This window comes from Calidris pugnax, unplaced genomic scaffold (assembly GCF_001431845.1).
Source record: "Calidris pugnax isolate Ruff unplaced genomic scaffold, ASM143184v1 scaffold56, whole genome shotgun sequence".
Taxonomy (NCBI): domain Eukaryota; kingdom Metazoa; phylum Chordata; class Aves; order Charadriiformes; family Scolopacidae; genus Calidris; species Calidris pugnax.
In genome coordinates, this window is record NW_015090839.1 from 14087821 (window position 1) to 14112144 (window position 24324).

The 24324-nt window shown below is 34.5% G+C and overlaps 1 protein-coding gene across 1 annotated transcript in view; it reads left to right on the plus strand.

The window, feature by feature from the left end:
* Positions 1-24324, plus strand: part of RYR3 (ryanodine receptor 3) — a 210802-nt gene that overhangs the window by 43994 nt on the left and 142484 nt on the right. The window contains exons 3-11 of the mRNA XM_014941650.1: positions 1800-1907; positions 4442-4516; positions 5559-5637; positions 8079-8191; positions 8653-8752; positions 12417-12510; positions 13577-13651; positions 14615-14771; positions 20660-20833. Of these exons, the coding sequence (XP_014797136.1) occupies positions 1800-1907; positions 4442-4516; positions 5559-5637; positions 8079-8191; positions 8653-8752; positions 12417-12510; positions 13577-13651; positions 14615-14771; positions 20660-20833 (975 nt within the window). The remainder of the gene's footprint in view (positions 1-1799; positions 1908-4441; positions 4517-5558; positions 5638-8078; positions 8192-8652; positions 8753-12416; positions 12511-13576; positions 13652-14614; positions 14772-20659; positions 20834-24324) is intronic.

The following is a 24324-nucleotide window of genomic DNA, read 5'->3' on the forward strand; positions in this document are numbered from 1 at the left end:
TATACTTTCCCTGCTCTCTGCTCTTCCTTCAGAAATCAATTTAGATGAAAATAAAGTAATTTGACCTGGACTCTGATTCATTTCTGTGAGAAAATAGAGCTATTTTTAGACTCAATTTTTTTGCAGATTTATTGAACGTTTCCTGTTCAGTAGCTAGTTTTATTTATCTTCACACTTCATTCAGAAAAATGAGGTATATTCAGTGGTATGAGTGTGTTAATGCAAAACTGGTAACTATATGAAAGAACTGTTTGGAAGTATTCACCGAAATAAATATCTTCTTATAAAAAGAGCAGCTGTCAGGGTAGAACTGTCAATTGTTTCTTCAGATTTACTTTGTAAATTTGTGTAGGTTTCCTATATCAAATCTATTTTTTTATCTTCCTGTATGTGTGAACAAGACTGCTGAGGTGTGCTGGAAGAACTCCCAAAAACTCTCATTGATTTTGAAGAATTATTTATTAGAAATTCCTGCTTTCTTTTAGCATTCCATAGTAGAGATGAGTGATGACTGTTGCAGTCAATGAAATTATGAACTATATACTATTTGCCATTATTTAGTCACTTAAGAAAGATGCAAGAGTTCACTTTATGTCAGTAACATATGTAAAAATTATATAAATATATCTAAAGTATGCAAGTTCAATGTCAAGTCTTTGGTCTAAAAGTCTTTTCCAAAATGTGTTTGAAAACACACACAAAAAAATAATTAGATTCTATAGTAGAGATCAAAGGGTGGGAATTCCAAGACTGTACTTGATTAGCTTGCTATAAAGACTTCGGTGAGTTTAGAAATCTCTTAACTGTATCATTGCCCTTTTCACCACCTTAAAACTCAGCAATATCAGGAATTTTATTCCCTCCTGGCACACTGATTTAAAAATGAAAAAGGAGTATATAATGACCTTAAAGCTCATTCATAGCCATGATCTATATCATAAATCACAGAATACTGAATTGGTGAGATTGAAAGGACCTGTGGAGATTGTCAAGTCCAACCCCTTTGCTCAGAGTAGGTTCAGCCAGAGTAGATTGCTCAGGACAGTGTCCAGTCACGAATATCTCCATGGATGGAGGCTCCACAAACTCTCTGGGCAACCTGTCCTAGTATTTACCTTGCTCAGAGTAAAAAAGGTTTTTTTTCCTCATGTTTAAATAGAATTTCCTGTATTTCAATTTGTGTCCATTTCCTCTTGTCCTTTCCCTGCACACCACTGCAGAGAGCCTGGCTATGTTGTCTTTATATGTATGTTAATGATCCTCCTTGAGACTTTTTTTCTTGGACACATCTTTCTTTGGACACATACAATGCCAATAAATTGAGAAAAAAATCTGCTGTTCTTGAAGTGAATGTATTTAATGTTTCAAAACCAGCAGACATACTGATCCAAAAATTGAGAAGATTTCCTAATATAGTTCATATTACTATATCATAAAATTCTGAACCTTTGCCATGTAGTGACAGCTAGAAGTATGTTCAGAGCATCAACCTGATGTGTCAAATAAGATTATAGACCTTCTCTTCTTTTTTGTCAGTGGTGTTAGAGAAAAAGCACAGTGTTTGTGGTGTGATTCTAAAGGACAGGAGAGCAATAATATGTAGAGAAAAACTTTTTGCTTTTGAACCTGATGGTGTTTCGTTTTACTGTGGGGAATGCAACTCTAGGAAAAATAGTTTTTAAAAAAAGAGTAAACATTAAGTATGGATTTTAAAATTAAAATTTATGTGTGTTCAAACACACTTTTTATCCTGTTTCATATGCTCTGCTGATCTGTTCTTACACTGTTTATTTTTACAGTATGTTCCTCCGGACCTCTGCATCTGTAATTTTGTCCTTGAACAGTCCCTATCTGTCAGAGCCCTTCAGGAAATGCTGGCCAGCACAGGGGATAATGCTAGTGAAGGTGTAAGTAAATTGACATAAAAGAATTTTAAATTTCTGAATATGAACATAATTTCTTTTCTTGGTCCAGGATTTTCTAGGAAAGGGGCCTCCTGTCATAGCAGATTCTACAGTTTTCCTGGGATATTATTTCTCCACTACTCTAATCACATTCATTTCTCTTTAGCATTGAGGAGCAGCTGCAGTTAGCCTTTAGTAATCTGTATTGTTCTGATTTCTCTCTTTTTTCTTTTTTTTTTTTTTTTTAATGAGTCAGCCTTAAAATTGCAAGTGATTCACTTAAAAACTTTAAGTAAAAAAAACAGTATAAGGTGTTCTATTGCTTGTTCTAAGTATGTGTATATTTGTTACAGACTGACTACATGTAATTTTATTCTGATCACCTGTCTGTATTTACGTTTGATTTTGTCTTAAGGTTTTCCTTGTCAATTAAAAAAAAATAATTGTAATTTATAAAAGAAGTGATAAGTTCCTGCAGGATATATTATTGAAACTATTTTTTATGGGCTGCATGTTTTGAAGGAGCCCTTAATGTTTTTTATGTATTATTTCTGATCAGCCCTTTATAATGATATCTAAAAGTATGCTATGTTCTCTGAATGACCAGAGATAACTAGGTTATATTTGTCTCCAATTTTTTCCAATATCTAACACATTTTCTGTGTGAGTCCAAAAATCATTATGGTTTGTTGCTTTTTGGTTTTTTTTTTTATTTTGCTACTGAGTGTACTGAGAAATTTTACATAATTATATGAATCATCTTGTGAAAGAGATTATTCATATAATTCTGAGAAATTTCTCAATAAATTTTACTACATAAAATTAGATAAGACTGTCTGCTGTTAAAAGCATTAAGTTCCTGCATAACCATGTCACAAATCCCTATTTGTTAATGTCTTTTTTATTAGATAGAAAAATAAAGTAGGATTTTTATTTTATTGCAGTTATAATAAAAGACTGCTGCTGAATTGATTTCAGATTTTTATTCCTTCTGTTGGAATGCATACCATTTTGTTTTTAATCCTTTGAATTAGTATTAAGTATTCTATATGTCAAGCTACAGAATGTAATAGTTTCCTCAGCTTGGTGTCTTCTAAATTGGAGTTCTGCAGAACACAAGTTGTACATAGCTTGTAAACCTATTGACCTAATTGGTAATTTAACTAATAAATTGTTCATAGAGTGCAAAATCATTTGCCTACACATGTATAACTGTTATTTGAGTTTCTGGAACTATCTTGTTCCCTTCCACATGAATCCAAGGAAAAGAACTGACCCAAAAGGTCCTTTCTAGCAATATATAATGTACTAGAGATGATCTCTGTTCTAAAGTTATATTTTGGGGAATCATCTTTAATGATTACTTAAATATACCTGTTAAAAGAAGACCACAAAGTAAATGCTCTTTTAAATGGAAAAAAATCTCTGTGTGTGCAAGAACAGTTTCAAGCAATTATGTGAGAAGTTAGGTATTCTTAAATCAGCACTTTTTAACTTGTTATCAGGATCTGGATGTTAGACCTTTTATTATTCTTCAAGACATACCAGTTCCAAATGTTATGATCTGGACTGAGATAAAATAATTAAGTTTAATGTTGCCCACCATAGTATAATTAGTATTAACATTAATCCTGGTATCTGTAATTCTGAACAATTTGGAGATCACTTTCCTACAAAAGTCATTCATACAATTTGGGACTGAGGATCAAAAAATCAAGAATTTAATCTCGTAGTCATATCATTTATTTAAGTTTAAATAGGCTTTTTATTTATAAATAACTAGGAAATAAGATGGTAGACGCAGAAAAAGGCTGACAAGCAGACTTGAAAACCTATAAAACTTGTTGTCTGTTGTTCCAGAGATAACTTTCTTGTTAAGGTTCTTCCCTTGGAGTTTATTTTTTCTTGGTCACCAAAATGAGCTGAAAAATTGTGTGCTAAATTCTCTAAAGAAAGCATGTGGAAAATCCAGTTGTGCCTCTCCCTGATCTTGTCATAACTTTCCATATTAAAAATTAATAACTGTGCTTGGTTGAAATTATAGTTGCAGTTAATTTAATGAATCCGTTGAATGTTTAAGATAACATTAATTCTAGGAAGTAGATATCCTTAGTATGTGCTTAAACTATCCCGGGCAATACGTGCATTTTTCTTCTTTCACCTATAAGTTTGTGTATGTGTATATATACTTATTTTATTATTATTTTTTTAATGCTTCTGTGAAGTTTATAAGGAAGGTAAGTAGTAGCTTATTCAATTTAAAACATTTTTTTGAAAATGCTGTCTTTTTCTTAATTGTAATAAAAATTAGATCACAATAAGAGTCTTGTCCAAGAACATTTGTTCCCTTGGCAGGTATTTGGCTATTGCTGTAACTACTTCATTATTATGATTTTTGCCCAGCATATACATTTCATAATTTGCTTTAATCTTTGTATTTTTACTTGCACTGTAGTAGCTCTTTGTGTTGTTACATAGTTCTGATCATAGTCCACGCAGTGCGGTGGAGATCTGACTTTCTCTGTCATGTTCTGTAGGCAGCTCAAGGGGGTGGTCACAGAACGCTGCTGTATGGCCATGCTATACTACTTCGACATTCGTTTAGTGAAATGGTAAGTGGAAGAGTATGCACAGAATGAGTAACATGAAACTCAAATAAATGGTCTTTACATCAAAATAAAAAAAATATATAAACTTGGAACACTGATCTTTCTAAGTTCTCTTCTGCACTAGATAAAAAAATCTCAATAGCTTGTAGTATCTCAGTGCAATGGAAGTGTCCTTAATATTTTAAATTCAGATTTTTCAATCCATTTCACTCAGAAATGTAGCTGAAAAAGTCAGCCGTGCATTATTTCTTTGTCCTTAAGGTTTATTTTAAATTATAATTCCATTAGCAAATTGCTGTTATTGCAAATTAATTTGCTATGATACATGTTATTTTTTCCATCATATTTTATAAGATAAGGTGTTAGTCGATGATCTCAGAGGTCCCTTCCAACCATGGTGATTCTGTGTTCCTTTTAATATTCCATAGTTCCCAGAGACTATGCCCACAAACCTGCTATCTTCAGGCTACCTTGTATAAGTTTTGTTTCACTACATTCTACAGCTGGAAAATTTTCACTCTTCTGGATCTTTGACTTATTAGGGCCCATGCAAGTATGCCTAATAGGGTGTTGAAGAAATGAGAAGTCAAGAAAACATCTTCCCTCCTTTTCCCTGTACTTGAAGACTCTACATTAGTCTTTGAACTTTGTTACTTACGTTTATGCACCATACACATAGTAGTTGTCTTGATATACCAGAGTTGCAAGTATGATTACTGCCTTTTGGTATATTTGCTATGTTTTCATGAAGCAAACTTATTTCAGTAACACTGTAATAAGATGTTTGCCTGTTCCTATGTAATGAACTATGTGAAACTCTGGAAGGTGGGAGCTAAATTGCACAGAGAAATAGGTGCTGAAGTGGAAGAGGATTTTGATGTTTTGAAGTCAGGAAGAGCTTGTATACAAAGAACATCACGCTTAACTGATTTAAAAAAATTAAGCACAAGCTGATAAGATGGAATAATGTGTATGTATTAAATTGGTATGTGTGTTTAATGGATACTGTTGGGGTTTTGTTTTCAATAACTTCACTGTTTTGCAGTATTTGACGTGTTTAACATCATCGAGATCCCAGACGGATAAACTTGCATTTGATGTGGGACTACGAGAAAATGCAGCAGGTATGACAAGTTATTTTTGAAGGAAAGTGTGTCACACATTTTCTGATGATTTTCAGGAAATTAATTGACTTCACATAAGAATGTTAGAGTGCCTTGTAATTAAACGAGTTACCATAACTGCAATAATGCTGGTGATAGTGGTCGAAGAAAAATATTTCTATTGAATAAAACAAATTTGATGCTTTTGTTTTATATTTGTATGGTTTAGCACTTGCATTCAGAATATACATTGTAATTATGCAACAAAAGAAGTATACAACTTGTAATGCCAGAAAACAGGGGAAAAAAAAGTAATGAGCACATTGCTAAAAGAGCTGAAGAAAAATAATAGCATAAAATGGAGCAAAATAATAATGGAACAGAGTGGAAGAGATACAACACAAACAAGAAATGATGAGAAAGCTTTAAAATCTAATTAATAGATTTCCGGGAGTACTGCCAGTAACAGTGCTGCTGACAGAAATATAGTTAAAAAAATAAAAAGCACTTCCATGAAATCACATATAAATTATGAGATGTCACTGGGAACTATGTTAAATGAATTTCAAAGCAACGCAGCCACAAAGAGCCACAAATAGGTTTACGTGCTGCTGTATACGTAGTGTTAATGGTTACTGGAAGTGATGAGTACTCAGCAGAAAGTAATAGGTGACCCTGGTCTTTCTGACCTGGGGGTCCAGACATATACCTTGAAGGGAAAATCTAAGTATCTGTATACACACCTCAGTAATATGAAGCTTCAAATAAGGAAATGCTAGTTGTATGCGTATAAACCTGTGCTTTTTATTGTTATTTCATTATTTTGAAAATAAATTAAAATCAAAATGGAGGATTTAATGATGGAGAGGCAAGGCCAGTGTAGGTGTTAAAATGTTTGTGGGCTGGGATCTTAGAAACTGCCTTGTCATGTGACTCTGATTATCTACATGACTTTCTGGTTTGAATGAGTGAAGCTCGTCTTCCAGTTGTTTGTAACAGTAGAGAAGATGGTCTCAGACAGATATTAGCAGCCTGTTACTTTATCGTATCTGTGGTTGCTGTCTTAGATGGGGACCATTTTCTTTAGGCATGTTGATAAAAGGAATGTTCCATCTCTCTGGAAATAGTTTCAGTGAAATCTGTCTTTATAATTTTATAGTTTTTTTCAGAGTTATTGTACGTGTGTCTGCTTGTACCCGTGAGGTTTTGTAATGATTATCTGTAGTTGTCTCATATTGGTATTTGCTTAACTGTACATGCATGAAAAGACCTCTGTACACATAGGTAAGATATAAAAAGGAATACTTTTTAAATACTTTTAAAAAAGGAATACACATAAAAGGAATACTTAGTTGTGTTTCTGCACAGAGGGTTTTGATAACCACTGCAAGCGTGTAAACCTCATAAACAGAACACTATAATATCACTTCCCCATGCCCTACTGATTTAATTTCAGCTGCAGGAAGTATTCTTCACCTAGCAGATACTGAGTGAAAAGTGACTGGATATTTAAATTTACTCTCTTTTAAAGATTTATCATTTTACACTTTTAGGGATGGAACTTTTATTTGTTCTCTTCTTTATAATTAGTTTCATAACCTTAAAATTTTATTTAAAGGTGGTTTAACAGGAAATTTCTTAGTTGATCAAACAGATTTTTGTGCTTTGTCTTATGTCTTTGGTTAATTTTGCCTTTGTTTAATTTACTCCCACTTTGCATTTCCCAGTGAGAAAGCTGTATTCAACTAGTTTTCTTCAGGGTCTTATTTAAACCTGAGTTAGATAATCTTCCCAGAATCAGAGGGTGGGGGTGTGTGTACATACATAAAGTAACCTGGAATCTTATATTTAATGCGTAGAAAATGTCCTGCGTCTGTCACTTGTAGGGTTGTCTGTCCTATAGTCATATGGTCTGTAGTGCTAACGGAACTGCTTCCAGAACTGATATTTGTAGTGTAGCAGTATTGTAAAGTTATGGAGTATTTGCTTCAAAATTCTGTATCCTGCAACATAAGTGAAGCTTAGAGTGGAAATGATACAGAAGGTTGTGAATTAAATACGAACATTAAGCAAAAGAAAATATAAAAGGTGATAATTAAGATTGAGGTAGGTGTCAGCAATTTACTGGCAGTGAGAGCCTTGAAGGGAGGGCAGTTCTGAGCAGTGTTTTGTAAGTGGTTAGTTGCTTTAAAAAGAAAAAAAAAAAACCCACAACAAAAACCATGAAAAGGGAAGTATTAGCATCAGTGATGACAAAGATTGCTTTACAAAAAGTTTCAAGGAAAAAGGAAAAAATTCAAATGGATTGAATGGACTGAAGAAGAATGAAGTGGTTTTATAAGGTGAATGTCTTACAAGACATAATTCTTTATTATGTTATTTTAATGATGTATAAAGATATCCTTAAATTTCTTGGGAGTTGTCTGTCTTGTATAACCTTGATAAGTATCTCTGTCCTTTAGGTGAGGCATGCTGGTGGACAATACACCCTGCTTCTAAACAAAGGTCAGAAGGAGAAAAAGTTCGAATAGGTGATGATCTTATCCTGGTCAGTGTGTCCTCTGAAAGATATCTGGTAGGTTGGTTTGTTTAGCAAGTAGAGACATGATGGGAAAATACAAAGTGCTTTGAGGAGCTGGGGAGAGTGGTTGGGATTCTTAGGAATGAATTCTCATGAATTTCTGATCTAGGAAATAATGCCTGGCCACAATGTACTTCTTTTTTTCTCAGGGAAAGGTCCCCCTCCACTTTTGCCTAGAACAAAACTGTTTCCATGCCTTTATCCCAAGGTGTACTTCAGTATTCTCCATCTTGGGAAGTTTTTATTTCTGTAACTGTGGAAGATTTCTAAGCTGCAGCTGGAGTCTGCTGATTAGATTTAGAAGAGTTAATTTTAAAAGCAAGTGACTACTGATTTTTAAAGAATATTTGTGTATTTACTTTATTATATATTCCTTCTTTGTTGAGAAATTAATATACTAAATATTTTTAAGGGCATAAATTTCACTGTTTCCTGTTACTGTTTTCTAATTTCAGCATCTCTCCATGTCAAATGGAAGTATTCAGGTGGATGCCTCCTTTATGCAGACACTATGGAATGTACATCCTACATGCTCAGGAAGCAATATTTCAGAAGGTTTGTCATTTTTTTTTATTTAGAAATGTATATGCTTTAGATTACTTGGCATTGCTTTTCATAAAGAGTGAAAATTAAAAACCCCACCCTCAGAACATCAAACCAAAGAGCTTAATGAAAATAAAGAAAATCAGCATAGGAGAGAAGAATAGTGGAAAGGAAAACAGGGAAATACAAATACATCAGCTAGATTAACTGGAAAAAAGCTAAATAAGTGCTGTAAATTTAGAATATCGAAGCATAAAAAGCTGCATGAGAAAGGATTCAAGGATTGGAGCATCTCCCTTATGAGGAGAGACTGAGAGAGCTGGGACTCTTTAGTCTGGAGAAGAGAAGGCTGAGGGGAGACCTTATCAACGCCTACAAGTATCTCAAGGGAGGGTTGAAGGAGGAGGGAACCAGACTCTTTTCAGTGGTTCCCACCGAGAGGACGAGGGGCAACGGGCACAAGTTGGAACATAAGAGGTTCCACTCAAATACGAGGAGAAACTTCTTCACGGTGAGGGTGACGGAACCCTGGAACAGGCTGCCCAGGGAGGTTGTGGAGTCCCCTTCTTTGGAGATTTTCAAAACCCGCCTGGATGCAGTCCTGAGTAACATGCTCTAGCTCTGGGCAATCCTGCTTCAGCAGGGGAGTTGGACTAGATGATCTCTATGGTCCCTTCCAACTCTAGAAATTCAGTGAAATTCAGTGAAATTCAGTGAAGACTGAGACCACAACATATGAGTTTGTATTCAGTTTCATTTTGGGGAGCTGCAGAATAACTAGAGCTAGTAAACTTGGATTTTCAATTACCCTGTAACAGACATAACAGAAGGGACATAAAGGTACAGGCAAATGGAAAGCAGGTTTCTTATAGTTCCCATTTCAGTCTCTTAGTTGTGTTTTTTAAGGATATTTGTTCTGTATCTTACAGCTGTGCTTCTGTATTGTCTCTCTGTAATTGTCAATGAAAATGAGCTCTCTAAATGCATCCTCTTAATCAGCCTTAAATCCTGCACCACAGGGTCAGGATTTCTTTCTAGGTACTTGACTGCACTTTCCAACCATGTTTGAGAAGCATCACCTTATTTTGTGTGAGAAATGTCTTATTCTGTAGTGAAAGGCTCATCCATTCAATACTGCTCTTCATTTCAAAGCCATACTCTGTCATTAACACTGTCATAGCAAACATTGTAATTTACCTCTGCTGTTCCCTGAAGTATTAGCCCTCCACATTCATGAATGGTAAATGCCTTTAAGTCAGGACCATTTTGTATCACTTGGCCCTAAAACTCTTGTGATCTAATAATACACAGGATCATAGGAAAAATGGATGTATAAGGGACCTGAAAGAGACATTGCATTTCTCTGGGATCAGCTATACTATGTCTTAATAGAAGTAGACTACCCTGGTGCTAAAGACTAACAGTCATTAGGCTTATCTGAACTGTGGTCAGGTCCTTCTAACCCTAATTGGTTTAAATCAGCATCCCACATTGTTTCTGTGCACTGGCCCATAAGAAACTTGTCCTGGAGTGTTTGTAGGCTTTCATTTTATGAGCATACAGGATATGGATTTTCCTTGTAATACTTTCTGATTGCATTCGGTTGCAAGAAGTGTATTATGCTGGAGACATAAATTTATAAATGGCTGTCTGGTCCCCTGCTATCATGGGTCATAAGCAGAATAGAGCTTAACTATGGAAAAGTCCCTGTGTTCTCAGGTTTCACGGGTAAAACAAACAAAAAAGCCATCCTGTAGTAAAACTTGGACAAGAGGAATTGGCTTCAAGTTGGGCCAGGGGAGGTTTAGGATGGATATTAGGAAAAATTTCTTCATGGAAAGGATTATCAAACGTTGGTACGGGCTGCCCAAGGAAGTGGTTGAATCACTGTCCTTGGAGGTATTTAAAAGATGGGTAGACAAGGTGCTTAGGGACACGGTTTAGTGTTGGATTTCGCAGTGTTAGGTTAATGCTTGGACTCAGTGATCTTAAAGGTCACTTCCAACCTAGATGATCCTATGATACTAGAATAAGCTACCAGAGAGATGCTGGAAGATCAATGGTATATTTTAGATTTCTGTAACAGCAGGGATTTGGCAGCTGAATTTGCTAAAGGCTTACAGAGTTACAGAGTGGTTGAGGTTGGAAGGGACCTTGTCCAATCCCCTTGCTCAAGCAGGGACACTTAGAACAGGCTGCCCAGGACTATGTCTCGACAGCTTTTGAACAGCTCCAAGGATGGAGACTCCACAACCTCTCTGGGCAACCTGTGCCAGTGCTCAGGCACCCTCACAGTGAGGTGTTTCCTGATGTTCATATGGCACCTCCTGTGTTTCAGTGTGTGCCTATTGCCTCTGGTCCTACCACTGGGCACCACTGAAGAGACACTGACTCCATCCTCTGTACATAGATACGATCCCCCAAGAGCGTTCTCTTCTCTAGGTCTCAGTTCTCTGAGCCTTCCCTCATGTGTGAGATGCACCAGTCTCTTAATCATCTTGTACTTCGTACTGTGTAGCTCAGATTGGACATATAATCCAAAATGGCATAATCAAAAAAAACCAAACACAAACACCAAAACATCAAAAGGACAGGGTGGGGTAAGGAGAGAAGTAGGTTTTGTGTGTCAGTTATTTCCCAACTACTTAGGGTTAGGCTTAGCTGTATATACACTTCTCAGAATGGTTTACATGAGGGATGATCATACGTCAAAAGATTTAGCAGCCTAGCTCAAGTTGAATGGACAGATTGGGAAAGGACAGATCTCAATTGGACTGCAGAACATACTTTTTGTGATGTTCAAAGTACTTTTGATGGAATGTAAATATCAGGAAAGTATATTTTTTTCACTTTCTTTTTTGCTTTGACCTTTGTATTAATTGGCAACAGGATAATTGCCAGTTACTGTTTTCCTAATTTACAAATTTATATTGAATCAGCTGCACAATATAAAAGTTTTCTTCTAACGTTCCTCCTTTTTGTGAGTTTGTTCTTTTAAAAGCATTAATTTCACTTAGAAGGTCAGAACAGTTTGGACTGAGGGTCTGATGAATCATTCTCCTCCTACACAATTTTTTTCTTTTCTTTTTTTCTCTGAGGCAAAGTGCCTGGTTTTGACCTATAGTCTTTGTGTTAAATGGGTTGGAAAGTTAGCTTCCATTAAACTCAATCTTCAGAACTGCTAAGTGTTTTTCTGTCCTCTGTCTCCTGCTGCTGTGCAGTTTTGATTTTGACACAAATTATAAATGTCAGAACAAAACGATGAACTCACCAAATTATGTTGTATTGAGAACATTTAAATTATATTAGGGGAAAGGAAACTGTGGTATTATATATTTGATTTTTTGCTTTTACCTAAAGCATTCAATTTTCAAAACGGTACTTGTAGAAGTTTTTATTTTTCTTTTCTGTCCCAGAATCCCAATTTTATTTTTAAATGTTAGAGATTGCTTTCTTTTTATCTTCATTTTCAGAAGAACTATTTTTAACTGAATAAGATACTAAAAAAATAATATGTTGTCATACTAAATTTGTTCTTCTTGTTCAATTTCAGTTATGAGTGAAAATTTGGAAAGCAGATTTCACATAGGTCTTTTGAATTTTTAGATTTTTTTTGAGGCTTTTAGTTTCATATTGTCAATGTTTAAGCTAATGAGTAAATTTGCTGCTTCTGTAGGGTATCTTCTTGGTGGGCATGTAGTACGTTTTTTCCATGGCCATGATGAGTGTTTGACAATTCCATCTACAGATCAGAATGATTCACAGCACAGGTAAGTGGTGATGCATTTTTCATGGGTTTCCTTCTCTCAAAAAATAAATAGATTTTAAATTGTCAATTGAATTTGAGGTTAGATAATTAAACAGTCTTTACAGCAATCTCTAATTAGGCAGTGACAGAATGTAAGAAAGAATTATTATTTTAAAAATTATTTAAAATTATTATTTAAAAAAAAAAAGTATCCTGAGTTTCAGGTCTAGACTTTCCTACTGTTTATAGTATTTCCTTTATCCATTTTATATGAGAGAGGTTATACAAATTCTGGTACTGAGATGACAAGACATGAATGATTACTGAAAGATGAAAAACTTTCTTGCATACATTCCTGTGGACAGGACTAATCCACCATGGTTTGTATATGATTATTGAGAATGATAGTTCTAGCACTAAAATATGTCACTAAACCCCAGCCAGTAATTTAAGAAAATTGGATTATATTAAAGGCTGAATCTCTTAATTTCCTGGTGTTTATTTCTCTGAGTTTCCACAAACTAGTATATAATTTATATTTTATATATATATATATATATAATATAATTTTATCTTTATTTGTTTTGTAAGGACTATAATACAAGTTTTTTTGTTTTATCACCACCATTTTTGCCCTTTAGCAAGAAAGTTAGGAATAATTCTAGGAATGAAGTCTCTGATGTATTCATGGAGATAATCATTAATGTATGCAAATGTATATACTTATTTTAATATTGTGTTTATATGCATTTAAGAGCATTAGTAAGTTAGATTAATCTCTTGGGAACTCTAAGAATTATGTATTTTTATGACTGATTAAATAACAGCAAAATTTCTTTTGACAATTTGAAGGCGAAGTAGTTCATCAACTTTTGAGAGAGAATAGCTTAATGGAAATAGCCTGATTTACCTGGGGCATTGAGATTGTGTATCATGCTCTCAATGATTAGTAGAAATTTCCTGTCCATTCAGCTCCACCTGTTTAGCTGGGGAGAAGTGAGTCCTATACAGTTTACAGAGGAATACGTTATAAATAGTGTGTAGCACAAATAAGCACAAGAGGATGATCTTCTGAATCTTTTCTATAGGAAAGTACTTTATGAAACTGGAGGAGCCGGTGTTCGAGCAAGGTCTTTGTGGAGAGTAGAACCCCTTCGAATAAGGTACTGATATTTTTTGAACGTTTTTGTTAGTAGCACTTGTTATGTTAACAGCAATTTGATTGTTACAGACACTTAAGGCAGAACATGAATAATGTATTTATCCTGCTATATGTGTATGTTAGTATGTTCATTGTCAATAATGAAAAATAACTTACCATGATATACTATGACATAATCATTTAGGGAATTTGAGTATTTTAAGATTTATTTTATCTTTTTTTGTCTGTGTCCCATATCAAAAGCAGTGTTGCCTGTGAAATACATCTGCTTGAGACATTGCTTCTGTCCAAAAGTAAAATGCTTTCCTAGTTTTCATTTGAAATTTTAGAAGCTTGAAAAGAAGGGATGGAAATCAGAATAGTAACGTACTTCATGGGTGTGACAGGTTTTTTTAATTTATTTCTTGTTTAGACTCTGTCTCCCTTGGTGATTAGTTATCTGTTAACTTGTTGCAGGTGAAATTTCAATATATACCCTAAAGATATACATGTTTTAATTTTGATGACCTCCTAAACTGTATGTTTGTTTTACTCTTGATGTTTTTGTGATTGCAAACGAAATACCCTCATAACTTAGAGAGATGTAGGATAGTTCTTTGGAATGTTGAGTCCTCACTTAGGTTTAATTCATTCATTTGGGCAGTCAACTGAAATACAGTAGTTAACTTACACTTTAGTATTTTTCAGAAACATATCGGATTTTTTTATGGACACTGCGTGTAACAGCCTAATAAAACAGAGAGAGGGTATAGAAACAAGAAAACTAAAGCTGTACTCCTTTCCAAGGTTCCCTTTGCAAATGTATTAACAGTTCTACATCTGTTTTAATGAAAATATTGGAATCAAAAGCAAAAAGGAATATATATATAGCATATTTAATTTTCTGAATGTCCTTTGAAACCTGAAATAGAACTATTACTTTTGCTTATTTCATAAATTATTTTTTGATGTCTCATATGTTTAGCTGGAGTGGAAGTAACATCAGATGGGGACAGCCTTTTCGTCTTCGACATATTACAACAGGAAAGTACTTGGCTCTGAATGAAGATGAAGGACTTGCAATGTTAGATAGAGAAAAGTCCGACACAACATCTACTGCATTTTGTTTTAGAGCATCAAAGGTAAATAATATCGATGCAAATTTGTCTGAAATGTGGAGCAATCAAATACTAGATCTGAGTTGGTTCAAGGACTTTATAAATTATTTGTAATTTCTAAATGGAAGCAATTGACACGGATTATGCATTTAAATATGAAGGTAAACAACCTGAGTTGAGAGTATCATAGGTTTCCTTGAGGAAAAATAGGAATGATGAATAAATTTTAGTGTAAACTGAACTGTCAACAGGTTAAAAAAAACAAGATTGAAAACTAATACATAACAAGGTACAGTGATTTAATAGGAATGCTTTGATCATAGAATCATTTTCATTAGAAGGTATCTCATTCAAATGTTACTCACTCGAGCTCTATGTGTCATAATTGAATTCAGTTCAGTTGGACAAAATTCTTTGTGCAGAGTATTGATAGGTGAATTGCAAGGCAAATGTAGTCAGTGATTTCTAAACTGTATGTTTTCAAACTGTGCTCTTTAGTGAGCTGCTAATTGCATGTTACTAGCTTTTTCATCATTTCCAGCTGAGAAAAACAGTACAAGTGAGAGAGAATGAAGAATAATTATGGAGGTAGGCGAACTTAATAACTTTTTTTCCAGAAAGTGAAAGGTTTTTACACGAAAGATGATGAAAAGTTTTTACATGCTTTCATGATCTTACTTACGAATAGTGCCATAGCTGCTACAACACAGTTTTTATTAAGTATGAGAAGTTGAATGTTCCATGTAATTCTGAATGCTGTATGGTCCCTAAAGGGCAGTGAAAAAGAATCTTTAAAGTCAGATATATACTAGATAAAATCTAGCATTAAGGGTCTTGACAGATACTAGACTTCTGTTAGTATAATAAAGCAAATAATTCTTTTTAACATGTTTAAAAGAGTGATGTTCATTTTATTAGTGTGACTGTATACAGTATGCTGAGAATTTTTATTTTAACCGATAAAAATAATTGAAAAACTGTCAGGAAATTTCCTTATATTGCTAGATGCTCACCAAATAGTTTTTGGTTCTCTCTTCAGTGTAAAGGCTTTGCAGTATAGATTGTACGTATGATGGTGTGCAGGGGAATTTATTAAAGCTGTAATTTTTTCTTGTTTGGCAAATCATGGCATGGTAACCATGGTAAGGATGATGAGTATGCCAGGAATGCCACAGTTACTGGTTTACATTGTGTTCAAATTCCTATAAGCTACTCACTATCTAATGGACCCTGGCTGTCCTAAAATTTCTTAAATTTATAAATGTTAAGTATATAAATTTTATGTTTATGTATGCATACTCATAAAACAAACAATTTCTGTTACATTGAATAAACATTCCCTATTTTCTTACTTTTTTTGATGAGGCATATTAAAGGCATCATATCAAAGGCATATTAAGAATCCCCAAAGTTACTAACACGAAGTACAGTAGTAACTAATTATGCAGAAGTCAATAATGACTGTTTAATGCAATCATCCCTTCTACTGTGTTAGTACCTACTATGGTTGATAATGTACATTTTTATATGAACTACAAGTTTAGTATCTCATCATCCTAGGATTTTTTCTGTCCTATATAGAAGGGAATATTTTTATTTCACAATAGGATATAAATTTGCTTTTGCCTGTGCTCAGAATAAAAATAGCTGTTTATTGTCTGGGCAGGTGAGAGCTGCACTGGCCCATGGGTAGAGATATTAGTGTTTCCAAAGGTGAGGGGAACAAGCAGTGATAACTCTTCCTGAAGAAAGAAAGGTGAGGTTTTGGAAACTAATAAACCCCAAAGATTGATTTGGACTGTAAGAAGGATAGGACTCAAAGCCAGGTGCTGACTGCATACAGATTGAGGGGAAAAAGAACTGTAGTACTAATAGTTAGACTAGATATATGCAAGTGTGATTATCTTAATTTCTGCACATGTGTATTTGTAAACCTTTGGTTTTTCTTTTTTTCAATGAAGAAATATTTTTACTTGCCTGGACCTTAATATTGCATGAATTAAGGGAAATTCCAAGATAACTGTCTAATACCTTCCTATCCAGCTGTGTAAAGATCCTTAAAAGTAGCGTGCTGGAATACCTGGTTGTTTGTAGATTTTCTGTCCTTTAGAATCATAGAATAGTTCTGGTTGGAAAGGACCTTGGGAAGTCATCTAGTCCAGCCTTCTGCTCTGGGTGGGGTCAACACTGAATTCAACCCAGATTGCTCAGGGTATACCTTGCTGTGGAATATCCAAAAGGAAATAAACCATTTCTCCATTGAGGTGTTCTTTCCAGTTTGGAAGCCAGCAAAAGAGGTTTTGTGGAAAAAAGATATTATCTTTGCCAGTAGGCAAAGCTATGTGGAGTACACCAAATCCCCAAGGCTTCCCAGGAGCCTGTAACACATGACTTACTGTCTTATTTTTCCAACAGTTGTTATAGAGAAACTCTTGCTGAAAAATCACCCCTTCATCCTCAGTAGTGTTACATACTGCTTTAGCAGTCTTGTGTGTTCCTTGCTTTCCAAAACCTGTGATTGCATTCATAATGTATTTACTTCCACTCTCTTGTTTCCTTTTGCTGGGTAACACTGGACATCGAAACAGATATTTTAAATTATGAAATTCAAATTAGAATTTTCCTAAATATGTCCTTACATAAAAATAGAAGGAAGCTTTTAAAAAAGTGAAAGAACATGCTAAGGAACATTATGGTGCTGATTGCAATGAAAACGGCATATGCAATATATGCCTATTTACTGCAAATTACTGCAAATTAAGCTTATGAGCATCAGAAATTGTCGAACTCCCTCTCCTCCCCCCCTCCCCCCCCCCCCCCCCAATATTTCCAAAGTATGATTAATCAAATCATAACCCTGCTTTTGTGCCATCAATCTTGGGAAAAACAATGGAATTAATTTATTTTGTTTAAGCAATAGTGTTGATGCAATTTACTAAAAGAATTATGCCTTTTGTTGGGTTTCATATGGAGCTTACTTTTGAAAAAGTTTTAAAATGTCAGCCTTTACATTTTAAGGTAACAGTTCTGTAATGCCTTGTGATCGCAGAGACAGCAGTTTCCCTACAGCAGATGGAATCCTGTTTTGAAATGGGATGTTCTCATTCCAGGACAGTACTTGGCTCAGTATACTCTGCTGAGCAGAGCCTTGATTCTGCTTATAAATTTCTTTGAGAATAAACACAGGGAAGAACAAGAGCATATTTATAAATATTTCTTTATTTAAAAATTGTTGTAGCCCAGAATTAATATTTGAGATTTCATATTTTATTTTCATGATGGTATATACAATTGACAATGAAGAAGTTATTGGTGTAGTTTGAGTAAGTAACATTCTGACACATTCAAAAGTCACAGATGACTCATGCAGAAGGATTTGATATCATTTTAATATTACTGCCAGCATGTAGCTATCTTAGGGGCTCAACATGGCATTAGGATGTCGTAATAGTTTAGTAGTAATCATAAAGTGTAATTTGTTTTTGGAATAATACGAAAGGCATTACAGAGTCATTGTCTCTAAAAGTTTAAGTATTTATTTGTAAGTTCATATTTTACAATTATAATTTCCCAGTAAGCACTGCGTTTCAAATGCAGTGTTAAGCTTTTTTTCTACTTATTTTATATGGGCAGAGAAAGTAGAAGGTAAAATTAAAATCAACTTTTTGTTTTCCTGCCTACTGAGGTGTAGAAATGTATACAGCAAAGTGTACAGAGCACAGCAAGCCCACTAGTAAGATAGGTAAGCTCAGTGTATCAGTCCTCTGCTCTTACATTTTTAGACCTTCTGTCTTTTTCATTTGTGAAGTTGGGATAGCCTATTAGCAGTACTTTTAATGCAATAACAGTGTGCAACACCAAAAGATAAAATTTTAATTAACTGCTTAGGTTAGATTTAATGAGTTCAGCAGAGAGGTTGTCTTACCATTCTTTGAGGTACATAAACAAGCCCTTAGTATATCAAGAGGTTTTTTCCCCTGCTGTGTTTTTACAAGATGACTGTTGAAAAATCATTGTAAAGATAGGTCAGTTGTGTTCACACTGCCATTCCTTTCCTTCCTTCTATCACGTAGCAATTTATGATTCTATAAATTCTCTCATTGTCTAAATCTTGCCCATCTTCTAGTGTATTAAATATCTTGTGAAAAATTTTATCTTTGACAGCTTTGCCCTCAAGTTCCTTTGTTCATTCCTTCTTTCTTTTTTCATTTTTTGTTACTGTTATTTTTTCCTTTGCCATCTTCTGGACCCATGATGTGATTTGTTTTCTCTGACTTGATTCATTCATGGCCCAAGGGAATTAAACAGAGAATAGGTTGTGAAGAGAGCATTTTGAAGGGGAAAGTGTTTGGATATTTTGCTCCTAAGATATGTACAAATATCTAGATAAGAGATATTTTTCCCCTTCTCCCCTGATAATCTTTATCTGACTATACTTTTCAGCTGTTAGAAAATACACCCTCTCTTTGCACACTGCTATCAAATGACTTGGCTGAAATCCTAGGAAAGCTGGACAGAACACAAAGAGCAAAACATCACGAAGAGGAATTTGTACTGTATTGCTTAAAGTGAGAACAGCCTTCAGGCCCCCAAAATGATTCAAAAGCTTTATTTCTGAAATTTGGAAGTCTTTATTTTTCTTTGTTTAGCATTGTCAAAAAGGATCAGTATCACTCAATATTTTTAAAACAGTAACTTAATTAGCGTTACCTGTTGCCACATTTTGATTTCTTTCATTGGAATTTTCATTGATGCTTAATTCTTGATGCAGACGTAATATTTGAGAAAAATGTTTTAATCTTCAAGGTGTAGATAAAGCCAAATAATTGCTGACAGTTAATTAATTTGTGCTATTTTATTGTATTTTTCATTTAATGGCCTCACTGTCAATGTGTATTCAAAGAGTTCATCTTTATCTGCACGTGATAGTGCAGTCTGCATAAATATGATGTGACATCCCCATAGTCTTGATATTGTAATGGTATCCCCAAGGAGTGTCTCGTAATTTCATTCGACTTCATTTTGGCATTATAATGCTATCAGTTTCAACTAAAATTATTGTTGAAATGTGACAGCTAAATTCCATATAAATGAAAGTAGATTAGCATAGTTAAAATAGAACTTCTCTTTACTCCACAGATGTTGAACATTCAGTAGACTGAAATGAAATTAAAATCCTGTTACACATATAATAATTTAAACTGTGTATCAATGCCTAACATATTTTGTTTACTTATCAACAAATGAGCAACTGTCTACATTTAAGGTTAGGTCCATCACCATTTGAAATCATATACAAATAATATAATCTAATTACTCTGTTTACTTAGGAATTTTTTGCTTAATCATGCACATGCAGCCATAATTTACTGTTACAGAATTTGCTGCCTAATTCTGTTCTTATTCCTGAATTAAATTTTATAAAGAAAACTATTTTATTTTAAAGAAAAAGATAGCTGCTTTTGTGCTGGAGACTTAAAATCCTCTGTTTGTGAATGAAGAATGATGGGATTAAGAAATATGTTGGTCTTAAAAATTGTGCTGGGTGTTCCAGCCAAGCATTGAGCAATGTCTTTAAAAGAGATTTGAAAGAATCCAGTTCCTCTTACAGAGGATAAATGTAAAAATAAACATAAATATAAAAAAAAAAATAAGAAATCCAAAAGGAAAAAAAATGTAAAAGCCAGATTGTGATTGGTTAAAAAATGAATATTTTCTTCTTTGCTGGTCATTGCAATACAGAGGCATTATTCCAAGTGAAGCTTTTATCTGCATATACTATTTATAAGCAAAAAATTCTTTAGCATAATAATATTTTAACAAAATTTCAAAATGTGTTTCAGTGTAGAATTCAATGGTTTATCCTGTTCCAGTACAGAGATTAAATGTCAGCTTTTGTTTTATCTTCTTAGGAGCTAAAAGAAAAGCAGGATTCTAGTCTTAAACGTGACATTGATGGAATGGGAGTCCCAGAAATAAAGTACGGTGATTCAATTTGTTTTATCCAACATGTGGCCAGTGCCTTATGGTTGACATACAAAGCACAAGACGCTAAATCAGCACGTTTGGGTCCCTTGAAAAGAAAGGTAATGCTTGAAGTTTGTTTCAATTACTTATAAAATGAATGCTAGTTGCATAACAGTTTTGGTCTGTCCTGGTTGTTGCCATTGTACCAATGTGGCAGTTGTGTGTTTAATTGTTTTGTGGTGTTTTATTGAAAATGGTGTGAATGCTTAATTCTAAAAATGAAAGCAGTGGTGGGTATTAAAATAACTATGTAACAGAAGAAAAACTTTGCCTCTAAGAAATGTATTTAGCTATTTTTCTTGCCAGAAGAAATTATTAATTTGGGCCCAATTGTGGTTTTTTCACACTTCAGTAAAATATAGAAATTCCTGATTTGGATGGTCAAATCACTTTTTTGAAAATCTACATTTAACTGTTTAAGGATGTAAACTTGTAAGTCATCTTACTTTCACGGTGTTTTAGATTTTTTTAATTGATTTTATTGTATGAAATGGCAATTAAATATATTACTTAAGAAATGGCCCTAGAAACTCCTTAAGTTTCTTAATGGTATTAATAGAAATTTTCCTGTGAAAATGTTAGATGTAATTGTGATGTGGCATTGAGAAGGTCTTTCAGCCTTTTGATTATAGGATACGAGTATATTCTTATTTAGGGTCATATGACCTTTTATATCTTCAAATTATGTTTGTATTTCATTCAGAATTAAGCGATTTAGTACTAGCTTTGCTTAACTGCATCATTACCAAATGACTCATTGATTCTGTATTCATAGATTTTACAACTTGAACCTATTGTTAGAACATAAAGAAGAAAAAAAAAAAGTTTAGTGAACAGAACTTGGAATTCTTCTTTAATTACTTGTATGTATCTACATTCATAAGAGAATATCCATACACAACACTGTAATAAAAAAAATGAGGTCCTCAGCACACTGTGGGCACAATCTCATTTATTTATGCAGCGCACATGGTCATAAGCGGGCAGTGAGTGCCCAGCCCCTTCACGTTTCAGCAACCTGGCTGATCAGAGAAATTCTTCTTCGTATGCCAGTCATTTAGTGTTTTCTTGATAAGAGATTCAATCACACAATGCTGGCCTTTTCCTTTCCCATGCCAGTATTGACTATGGGATTTTCGTTCTTCAGAGGGTCCCATTTTAATTCCTGAAAGGGCAATGTGTAGATTCTTCCTCTGTATTCAATGACGAATTTTACAATAGCTTCCTGTGAAGTTTAGCAGATTTTTTTCCCAGTTTTCTGCTCAGCAACAAGGTACTAAAATAACCTCAGTAATTGCCTGTCACTTTTATTCTCCTTTCAAACTGTTTCATTCATGTTCAAAGACTCCAAATCTTTTGTTGCCCTCTCACCTGGAGAATTCTCTTCTCTTATGTACCTTCAAACAGAATACCCAAACCTCCTCGCTTCCTGTAATTGATATTCTTTTGGAGGCAAGAAATAGTTTTTCATCCTTTGCAAAATATGGTATTAGACTATAATTATGTAAGTGATTTTAGATACATACATCCCTTTAAATTTCATATCAATTTTATTTTTCTACAGTAAAAGTGAAGTCATAGCTTTGTAGGCATCCTCCACCATCATTTCATCAGGAGATTTTCAATTTCCGTCACTGTGTAATCCTTCTCAAGTTGACCTGTACTTTTTGTAACATGCCTTAGTAGCCTGAGGAGGATTGAGAAATACCTTATTTTTGCAAAAGGCAAAGGGTGTTTTTTTCCGTGTAACCTAGCTATTATCACTGATAGCTGCTGCAAGTCTGTGGAGAGGAGAAAACTACGGAATTAGTTCTGTTATAAAATACTCAAAATGCCAAGTAAAAATTTCCGTTGTTTGGCTTTTCTGTAGTCTCATGTATCTAGTTACCATGCTGCCTCTGCAAGACACAAATATGTAAGAAGTTCTGGCATAATTTGTGAGGCTTCTGTTGCCCAATTTCTGCCAGAATTTTGGTCTGTTGTATTTCTCTCTCTCTCTCTCTGAGATCTTGGTAACCAAGGGTTCAAGACTTTCCCAGGTAGTAATGATGTTTACATCAATGTTCTTCAACACCCTTCCACTATTCAGTGTGAGTGGTGGATGCCTGTCTTTTCAGTTTGAGAGCTTTCTTCTGTGCAAGCTATGAACTCCTGCAGAGCTCCAGAATGCTTGAGCTCAGAGAACAGAGCAACATATGCTACATGTTTTGGATTCATGTCCTGGAGACCATTGTTCAGCCTGTTGGTTAATACCAGTGCCCTGCTGTGCCTCAACAAGCAAGGCAGTGCCAAATCTCCGTTTATATGAAGGGAAGTGGTTTATCTGAAGAACTGGAATAGGCAGTGCTGGATGCATCTGGCCATGGTCTACTAACTGGAGTTCTAAGCAGCACTTTCCTGTCATTGTGGTGTTTCTGGATGATTTAGTTGAGCTTTTGGGTTGGGTTTTTTTTGGTCAGAGAAATAGAGAATATTTTAAATTACCTCTCTTATACCTGATCATACTGCATACTTAGAGAGAAGAATGCATATCTGCTGCAGTGGTGACGGTGCATTGACTTTGCAATGTGCCATAGCTCTAGTATTCTATCTGTCAAATGTTTTCATTCCTATACCATTCTTATAGCTCAGAAATCTAGAGCTACATGCAGTCATCTGAGGAAACATTATCTGATTGTCTAATGTTGTCTTATTTTGTGGTAGGAAGAATGGTTCTTTAGTTAAGAGACCCCAGGACCCTTCTTTATGGAAACAGTGATATTTCAGCTAACAAAGTCACCCACAGTGGGACTCTCTATATAGAAGTACTTGAACAAAAAGGAAAAATGACCAATATGTAAACTAGTCTCCTTTAAGATAATATTATTGATATACTTGTTCAAAAATGTCTTCCTGGTCTTCTCCATGACATTTCCATGGGTTCTGGGGCCCATATAAACCCATAAGGTATGTTTGACTCTTACAAAAGCGCTTCCTCAGCGTGTTGGAAGGAACAGAGCACATTGTACTTTGGATCCTGCCAAGTATAGAAAACCATCCCTTTCCAATGCTTTGGTATAACTATATGCCAGTATGTACCAAAAACTGTTTGTAAATAACATTTCCATTTCTGTCGGTAACCACTTGTACAACATTATTAGTTTCTTTGTTGGCTATTCAGTGTCTTCAGGATTACTCAGCTAACTGGGAAGCTGCGCAGCAAATTTTTACTATCTCAGTGTTAAAAAAAATAAATTTTTCAGTGGAGAATTCAATAGGTTACATGTTGGGCAGAGAAGCAGGATAACTGACATTTATTCTTACAAAAATTCTGTAAATGATCAAGACTTTATTTTGTGATACTTAAAAATTATGCTGGCTTTTTGTGAAATTGGCTATTTATTTAAAGCGAAAAATTAAACCCCTCCCAAAGCATCTCTCTTACTGCTCGAAGTTCATATGATGTTCACATCTGGTTCTGATAAGAATCCAACACAATGTGTAGAGAATAGCTAGATGAATCAGAAGTTACTCATAAATGTTGTTGCTCCTTTAGCTGCATTGTAATTTT